Below are 9385 nucleotides of genomic sequence, written 5' to 3'. Positions count from 1 at the left end.
CCCCAGGCCCACTTCCAGGGCGATGGAAGGGAGACTGGGTGACTCTGAGCAGAGGGTGGGGGGCGGGGGGATTCCTTCAGGCGCGCCGGCTGCTCGTTTCCACCCACGCGCCTGCTGGTCCCATGGCCGCTCGTGACAGCCAGCCCAGTGTCACCCGTTCTGCCAGGAGCCACAGACGGAGTGGAATGACGCCACACACACTGCGGCTCGCGGTGCAGGTTTATTGCAGCAGAGAGAACCCACGCGCCTTACAGATCTCTGGGCTGGGGACCGCCCGCCAGACGCGACTTTGTCAGTTCCCACAGCGCGACCTGAACACAGCCAAGTGCAGTAGATCAGATGCTACCTGCAATCGCTTTGGGCAGAGAAGGACATATTGCCAGGGTTGTTTGAATGTGGCTGAAACTCCCAAATAAATTCCTCCCAGGGCAGCAGTGCCCCGGAGACAGAGTAACTAAAACACCCTGTTCAGCTTCAAGGCCTTGGGGCAAATGGGACATCCGGTAACTGGATGATGAGGCGGGCTTGGGAGGCTGGGGGAACCGCTGGTGTTGGAGGCCACCCCTGCCTGCGGGGACCCATGCACAGCCCTTCCCCCACCCCGGGGCGGGGGGTGGGGGGGCAACCAGAAGCATCCCCACCTGGGGTCTGGCTCTTGCTTCTGGCTCTCCAAGCCGCTGGCTGTGTGGAAGCTAATTTCTGAGTCCTGAAGATAGCAGGGTGAAAATGTGTTTTTCACCAAAGGAACAAGGATGTGAGCAGTGAGGGCTGTCCGGCCAGCTCAGCCCTTCTGACTTCCCTTCTCACTGGACCCTGGGCCCAGCTGACGACTGCAGCAGTGGTTGAAGAGGGAAAGGTGGGTCAGAGCCGGAGGGGCTTCTGGCTTTAAGTCTAGCATGCCCCTTCTAGAAGGAACCGTTCTGACACCACCTGTGTGGTACAGTGGACTTCAAAGATGCCCTCGGTTCCTGGGGTTTCTGAAATGCTGCTACCTACCAGGATGAGGACAAGGGCCGGTCTGAGGTTCCCAGGTAACCGTTTGAATCCTCCCTGAGAAGGTGGGCGGCAGCCAGTACTTGGTGTTCTATTAGCCTTTGAGGGGGTATGAGGCTGAAAACGTGGGGCAGAAGGAGCTGGGCCCGGCTCATTCAGAACGGGGGCTGCGGCCGGCAGCTGCATCTACTCTGAAGCAGCCCGTGAGGGACCATAGGCCACGGAACCACAGATACCAGCGTGCGAGTGAGCACCTTGTCTGGCCTCCCTGGCCGGCAGGTGGGGAGGGCCGAGAAGCAAGGTGAACCTGCACTTCGACCTGAGGGAGAAGACGAACCAAGTGGTGGGGTCGGAGGAAGGCCTCTGTAACAACCCTCAAAGGAAAACAAGTAAAAAACCCATCCTCTCCTTGTATCAATCTACAGAGCCACCCCGATTCTCATTTGGGGAACATTTTGGATATCACCATGAAAAAAGTTGTCCAGTGGTCACTGAGCACCAAATTATTTTACAGCCTCGTTTCAAACGCAGCGAGTTTGCTTCTGGTGCTTTGGAATAACCGAAATATTTCTTGCCTAACAGCAGAGTGAAAAAATAAAAATAAAAAGACCGAAACCCTGCGCATCTCCCTGGACGTCTTCTGCTTCTCCTAGAGTGGGGGCCGTCAGCTCTGCGGCGCCCCCGCGCCCTCCTCCCCCGCCCGCCGCTTGCAGGTGAGCATCAGCAGCAGGAGCAGAGGCAGGTGCCAGAGGCTGCAGAAGAACAGCTTCCGGGAGCTCTTCCGGTCCGCGTCCCGGTAGAACCGGAAGCCGAGGTAGGAGATGTACAGGTTGATGGGCAGGGCGATGACCGGGAAGGTCCAGGTGGTGACGTCCAGGGCGGGCGCAGCGGCGCACATGGCGAGCAATGCCAGGCAGTGGCGCAGGGCGACGCGCCGGCACAGGGCCGGGTGGGTGACGGACATCATGCAGTAGCCGCCCCGGGAGTAGTCCTCGCGGAGGCCCCAGCTCAGCGCGTTGAAGTGAGGGAACTGCCAGGAGTAGAGGATTCCTCCCAGAAGACAGGCCCCTGCACGGAAGGGGAGGCGGGGGAGGTGGGGAAGCAAGACAGGCTGTCGTCAGAGGTTTACACAGGTATCCCTTCCGCCCCCCGCGGCTGCGGCCCAGCCTGAGCGCTGCGCCCCCTCCCACCACACTCCCAGCCTCGCCCGGGTCCTCTGCTCAGAGGCCGAGATGGAGATGGAGGAGGAGACGGGCTGGGGCGCTGAATCCTCTCCCGCATCCCACGTCCTCGTGGCGGGGGCGGGAGGCCGGGCACCTGGGTTTCCCATGGGGCTGAGCACCTGCGGCTCCTGCCCGCCCCCGTTCGCCCCCCGCTCCCCTATGTGCCCACACCACGACAAGGGAGGACACGTTCAAGGGCAGCACTGTCCCGGTGAGAACGCTGGGCTGCGCTTTTCTCTCTGCTTCCCCCAGCTGGCTTGCGAGTGAGGGGCTTGGGTGAGAGGTGGAAGGACCCTCCTGGAAGCTCCCTATTGAGCACCACAGACAGAACCTGAGTGCCGTGGGCAGCCCGGGAGATGCGGGTGTGGGCGCCACGGACGGGGCACATGGGTAACGGCCTGCACCACCGGGAGGCGGGAGTACTCCACAGCAGGAGTGGAGAACCCAGGGCGGCGCAGAGGCACTGTGCCCAAGGCAGGGCAGACACCTGCCTGTCATCTGCAGTTTTTTAGGACGGGTGAACAGCTGAGCATCTCTTCTCTGGAGCTGGGTCTTCCCTAAAACACCCTGGGGTGAAGGCTACCAGTTACTGAGCACCTCCTACTAACAGACACTCTGTCACCTGACTTAATGTGACTGCAGGACTTTAGGCAGATTTTATAATCCTCATGAGGGCTCCCCGGTGGCTCAGAATCTGCCTGCAATGTGGGAGACCCAGGTTCAATCCCTGGGTTGGGAAGATCTCCTGGAGAAGGAAATGGCAACCCATTCCAGATTCTTGACTGGGAAATTCCATGGACAGAAGTGCCTGGTGGGCTACAGTGCACAGAGTCAGAAAGAGTTGGACACGAGCGACTAAAATAACACATAATCCTCATGAAGCAAACAGATCAGACGATGCTAAGTTCTCTGACAAGAGGTGAAGGAGGAACTCGGCAGGAGCATGTCTGATTTTCACCCTGGTTCCCCCGCTGCACTGGGGCCGCGTCTCCCCAGGGGGCTGCAGCCACTCCTGGGAAGACAGTTCAGGTTCATTCCTCCTCTCCGCACACAGGACGTGTTCCCTGAGTGCCTACTAAGAGGCCAGCATGGTCTGGGCAGGCTGTCAAGTACCCCCGTCCATTCTGACCCTATCTGTAACTAGCACATATACATCTTAGTTCATGAGAACACTCTCCAATCTGAACAGTAAAAGAAGCAGCTTCTATTTGTTGAATCTGCTGGCAAAGAAAGGATGGTGCCTGCCACCCACTGGGGATGACCCTGGATGCCAGAGAGGCAGTGGCCAGCAAGGAGTCCAGCGGGCGGGGAGCGCGCAATGCAGTGACACTGACGGCTGTGACTCAGAGACTCAAATAGGGTGGCAGGATGCATGACCTGGGAGTGACTGCTCAGGGAAGACCTTCCCAAAGGTGACGGAGAGCCACGACCAACTCCACCATCCTGCGCAGGGTGGCTCAGTGTGTCTGGGGCGACATGAAGGCTGCGGTCAGGCTGTGTGTGTGTGTGTAGACAGGCTGGTGAGGGTGGGGCTGGGTCACGGGGCACCTGCATCCCCAGATGGGGGGCATCTCCCCCAGTGCAGGGGTCACCAAGGAGGGGTGACGGGGGCAGACGCTGATGCCTTTCCTCCAGGCGTGGGACACACACAGTTCTTGGTGGAGACGTGGAGGTTTTCTCAGAGGCTGTCTTAAGTTTGCCCATCAGACATCTGCCCCGTGAAGACCTGGCGGCTCGTCCACAGTCCCCGTGGAGAGGAAACACATCCGGGCTCTCACGCTCCCAGCACCTTCCTACAGGCAGGGCTGCCCTCGCCTCACAGATGAGAAAGATTAATCAACTCGCCTGAGGCTCTTCTGCACCCCTGGCACCTTCTCCTACAAAGTTGTTGCCAAACAGAGACTGACACTGGCAGCAGGGGACTCTGCCTGGTGGTCGGGCTTCCCAGGTGGCACTGGTGGTCGGGCTTCCCAGGTGGCACTGGTGGTAAAGAACCCGCCTGCCAATGCAGGAGACATGAGAGGTGTGGGTTCAATCGCCGAGTCGGGAAGATCCCCTGGAGGAGGGCAGGCCAACCCACTCCAGTCTTCTTGCCTGGAGAATCTCATGGACAGAGGAGCCTGGTGGGCTACAGTCCATGGGGTAGCAAAGAGTCAGACATGACTAAAGAGACTTGGCACACACGCATGCCTGGTGGTCATCAGAATGTTGGCCACATTTGGGAGGAGAGGAAGGCTTGTTGGACGGAGAAAGTCGGTTCATTAAGATAAGAGTGCTGGCACCTTAAAAAAAAAAAGTTTGTTCTCCTACAAACACACAGACGATATTCTTTTTGACAGTGAGCACCCTCAGGGAATTAGCCGAGACAGAAGGCAAGGGTGGACCACCCAGGTACAAGTGAAGTGGAAATCAGAGCGACAGAAGGCCAGCTTTTCCCTCGTGGTCTGATGGCAAAGTAGAGCCGTCCCCGGATGTCGGAGGGACCAGCATGGAGGAGGCAGTGTGACTGGTCCTTGGGGCACTGGCCACTGGGAGGCTTTGAGCACAGCGCCAGCCCAAGGGGCGCCAACAGGACCAAGTTGTGTCCCCTGGGGACCGGCATCGCGATCATGTAGAGGCGGGGGAGGGAACAGGTAAGCCAGGGCTCAGGAGCTGTGCTGCTCTTGAAATGGGAAGCGCAGCTGGGAAACCAGCCTGGAAACGGTAGAAACATCAGGCTCCCATGTGGAGTCTTGCTTGTCTTTCTCGAAAGCCCTCTTTTTTCATGTGCCAGCTGGAGTGTTCTGTTTTGCTCAATACACATTTTCAGTTATGCTTCTCCTTAAAATAACATAATTTTAAAAAAAATCATTTTCCTAAGAGTAGCATGCTGCTTCCTCCAGGGGGGAGGAAATTGGGGTAGGGGTTTGGCTCCTGTCACAAATGAAAAGAGCTTTAGAAATCACAGCTTAGCCTTAATGGATTGTAATCACACGTCCCCAGTCCCGCACAGTTCTCCTCCACCGGCTGCAGCGGCCTCAGCTCCTATGAAAGATGTGAAACAAATGACTGTCTCCATCGAGATAAGGCGAGCAAGCACAGGAAGCCTGGAATTAGTCCGGGGGCCTTGGGGGAACCTACCTTCCGTGTGGGGGAAACATAAAGCCCTCAGTTTCCTGACTCGAAGGCCTCTGCTCACCCTCGCCCCCACAGGGCAGTCAGCTTGTATTGGGCTTGTGTTCTGTGATGACAGATATTGACTGCACACCCACTGTAGGGCAGGCTTGGTCTGCCCTCGAGGCCCTCTTTCTGCTAGAGTCTGCCCAAGGACAGAGACAACACAGGAGGCTCAGGCCGGGGGATATCACCTTCAGTGCAGGGCTTGAGAGGAGCTCACAGGAGCAAGACCTCAGTCGGCCCTGGGGAGATCAGGGAGGGCTTCCTGGAAGAGGTGATATGTGATCTGAGATCTGAAGATGGTCTCTGTGTTTCAGTCAGTTCACACAAGCCATGCATGTTCTTCTTTTCAATGTATTTCCTCATTTTCCTGCCTAGCTGCAGAATCTTTGTATCTACTGGGTTTAATCATATCCACAAGGCATGTCTGCTTCCTTTCTTCTAAGCAAATATCTGTGGGTCGATGAATACGCAGAATACGGCAGTCTGTGATGGTTGCCGCAACTGTGCCTACGACTCTCCAGAGGATGGGTGAGGATGGACGACTCTACGATCCTGTTTGCAGGCAATTCCGGAGAAGGTCCGGGGCCTGCCTTCCTTCCCTCCGCACACACCGAGAACGCGGGAGCTCGCCAACTGTGATGTGTGTGTGGACGTGAGGAGACCCCATATCTCCCGGCCCCTCCCCGATTAGGAGGGCACCTAGGTGAGCAAGGCCAGCCAGAGTCTTCCCAGATCAAAGCCTCTCTTAGCCACCTGCACACTGCCCTAACGTGCGGAGAGCCCCACCCTGTGCTGGGGCCCACAGCGTGAGGCACTTCTGTGCTTTGTGGCAAACCAAGTCAAGGTGGTCCCAGCCGAGCGAGTTCCCAACACAGCAGAGACGAGATGCTCCAAGCTAGAGCTCCAGCTCTGTCGGAACTCTTCCAGAAACTAGTCCCTTCCGAACGGACTGCAGTGGTTGCAGCTCGCTCGCTCTCTCTGCTGCCCTGTGGGCTCTCATTCAGCCCTTTCCACTCCGACCCCAGCCGTTGTCCACACATGGCCTTGAAAGGAGGAAGAGACGCGGCCCCAGGGAAGCCTGTGCTGGGCTCCGGGGCCCTCCCTCCCCGACAAGGGGCTCCCTCTCCACGCGGCCCCCACCCCTTGGGAGCTTCGGGGTGACGGGTCATGTAAACTGGGGGCTGGCTGGGGGGTGGGCTTGGCCAAGCCTGAAGCTTCACGGCCAGCGATTTTGAAGCCTTGTTTCCGAGGGTGAACACGAAGGTGCCCATGAGACCGATCAGCCTCTCCCATGTGGCGAGCCTCCAGGATGCCGCAGAAGGGGCATGGCGACACAGGGGAGGTGAAAAGTCCCCTGAAAATAAGAAACGGGGTCGGCAGTGGCTGCCTGCCCTTGAAGGTTCTCCGGAAGGGACAGAGAGGGATGGAGAGGCGAGGCAGAAGGGGGAGATGCTCCCCCTTTCCCCCTCCCCTGGCGGTCCCCACCCGCCATCCACGAGCAGCCCCTCAGTTTTGTTTGAAGTGAAGCCGAGAGCAGAGGCAGCACAGAACCCTGACTCCCAGGAAGTCAAGGCTTCCCTCACCTTCCTCCCAGTCCCCGGGGGTTTCCTCACCTGCTCCCCACACCTCAGCTCACACTCAAAGGTCTGGTCCTTTATCCACAAACACCAATCTGTTTGCTGCACAGAACTGACTCTGTACTCCGGGCTGGGCGGCGTCTGCCGAGGCCCAGCTTCTGTGATCCTGACCAGCTATGTGACCCAGGGGTGACAAGGCTGGACGCTGTGTACCCACGGGTCACCAGTTATACTGCTGACCTCCAGCTCGCAGTGTGTTTCTCATCCCTCCCTGCTTAGAAGTTTGTTTTTTCGGCTTTGAAGACAATAGAGCTCTAAGTATTGTTTGGTTTGCTAATATTCCTGTAATGTTCCCTGTTCACCCTGTCTTTAGAAATTTCATTTATCTTAATCAATCTAAGGCTAGATATGGAAATATCTCACACGAAAGGAGCTTACTTGTTTTCTAGTCTGATTTTGCAGCGAGGCAGCATTTTAAAGAGAATCTTCAAAAGTGCTTGGGTTAAATGGCAGCTGGTACTGGTAAGCCCTCAATAAATATTTGCGGAATGAATGAGTGAATGAATTCTGTCCTACCTTCTTATCCTAGAATAAAGGAGGTAAATAAGGTAAGACAGTATCTCACATTTTGTAGTTTACCAGCAGGGGCTAAGAATCCTCATTCTCTTTTTGTTACTAGAACCATCCATCTGTCGAGTGTCACTTCCTGATAAGAGCTTGTTCCCCAGTCCTCATCTATATCTGAAAGTTGGCTGACATAATTAATGTCAACCACACAACGACATCGGAATTACAGACCAAGGCAAGTCACAAACCTCTACGAGCCAGTCACCAGACCCATCCCATGAACTCCCAAGGCCTGGGACTTACTCAAACTTAGGGAAATGACAAAACAGAATCTGAGCCTTTTTAAGAAATGGGGGGTGGGGGTGGGGTGGGCAATGGGAAGAGAGGTGGCTTTGGCGTGGAGGAGGAGGGGAGGGCAGGGACTTTAGCCTGAAGCCTCTGAGATAAACTAGACAGTCTCTGGAGGTAAACACTGTCGAGAGGCTAATGCGTGTGGCTCCAGAGCCAGAGTGTCTGCTGTCGGGCCCTCACCCACGGTCCCCTCCCCCCTCGACCTTCCCTACGGCCCTCAGGTCAGCACTCTCCTCACTGGCCACTACTTGCAGAGTCAAACCAAGCACTTCCACGCTCAGACAGCGAGCTGGCTGTGCTAGGCACTAGCCCTCTTACTCAGTCTTCCTGAGTTTTAGGTGGTAAGCATTTTTAATATTTTCTCCTAACAGCAATGGAGCCAAAAAAAAAAAAAGGCAGTAAAGTCATTGGGCAGGTGGGAGGAAGAGTCTGGGAGGATAACGGACACAGGTAAAACCCCTTGCCATGGTCTCCTTTAATGGCACAAAAGAGTGTTTTCAGGCTGAACCCTGGCTGGGCCTGGCCCCTCTGAAACCAAACTTCCCCTGGGAGAGAAGAGCCACCTGTTTACCGTTCTTTGTGCAGCTGCAAAACAGCAGACACCAAGAACACCTAGTGTTTGTTTAGCTTTTACAATTTCCACCCATTAATCTGTTTGTCTTCACCTTCCACCTGGCCCCCCAGTCCTGCCTCACAATCACCCCTCCCACCCTGGGCTGGATTCCCAAGGGCAGGTACCCTCACCACTGGGGCATTGAGACCACCACCGGGAGAAGTTCTCTCTCACGTGTGATGAAAACAAAGCAAACAGCAATGATGCCATCGTGGGGAAAAGAAACTAGAGCCCAGGGCTGTCTTCACGCTTATCTTACATCTTTGCTGGAGGCCGGACAGCAGGCCCTTCAGTGCTCGGGGCCCTGAGGTCTTGATAGCCCCGTGGCCACCACAAAACCACAGAAAGATCCAGATGCTAAGAAGTGAAGTGAAGTTGCTCAGTCGTGTCCGACTCTTTGCGACCCCATGGACTGTAGCCTACCAGGCTCCTCAGTCCATGGAATTTTCCTGGCAAGAGTACTGGGGTGGGTTGCCATTTCCTTCTCCAGGGGATCTTCCCGACCGAGGGATGGAACCCAGGTCTCCCGCATTGTAGGCAGACACTTTACCGTCTGAACCACCAGGGGAAAGAATTAGATGCTAAGAAGGGGGAAGGGTGATTCCAAACATGGGATTTCTTTACTCCGTCAGCCATCTGTGAAGCACTGTTTTCTGCAGCTATTTAATCTGGTATCTTTCCTCCCAACGGGGTGGCCAGTTCCTTCAAGGCAGGACCTTCAAGGTGAGGCTTGGGGATCCCCATTGCACATGGCCCCCAGCTGCAGCCCCTCACTTGCGATCACTGTCCACCGAGCCCCAGGAAAGGGCTTTCGCACAAGTCTGCCTGGTCAGGGGCAGTGTCTATAGAGTGCTGGGGCTGGAGTGTGAAGTCCTAGCTGGCCAGCTGGGGAAAGTGAGCTG

The 9385-nt window shown here is 56.3% G+C and overlaps 1 protein-coding gene across 1 annotated transcript in view; it reads right to left on the bottom strand.

The window, feature by feature from the left end:
* Positions 1–375: 375 nt before the first annotated feature.
* The window catches only part of COX10 (cytochrome c oxidase assembly factor heme A:farnesyltransferase COX10), a 108470-nt gene continuing 99460 nt past the window's right edge, over positions 376–9385 (bottom strand). Inside the window, exon 7 of the mRNA XM_068977994.1 lies at positions 376–2061. Coding sequence (XP_068834095.1) covers positions 1658–2061 — 404 coding nt within the window. The 3' untranslated portion in view covers positions 376–1657. The remainder of the gene's footprint in view (positions 2062–9385) is intronic.

Source organism: Capricornis sumatraensis, chromosome 8, assembly GCF_032405125.1.
Source record: "Capricornis sumatraensis isolate serow.1 chromosome 8, serow.2, whole genome shotgun sequence".
In the NCBI taxonomy this organism is placed as follows: domain Eukaryota; kingdom Metazoa; phylum Chordata; class Mammalia; order Artiodactyla; family Bovidae; genus Capricornis; species Capricornis sumatraensis.
This window is presented reverse-complemented; position numbering and strand designations above follow the sequence as displayed.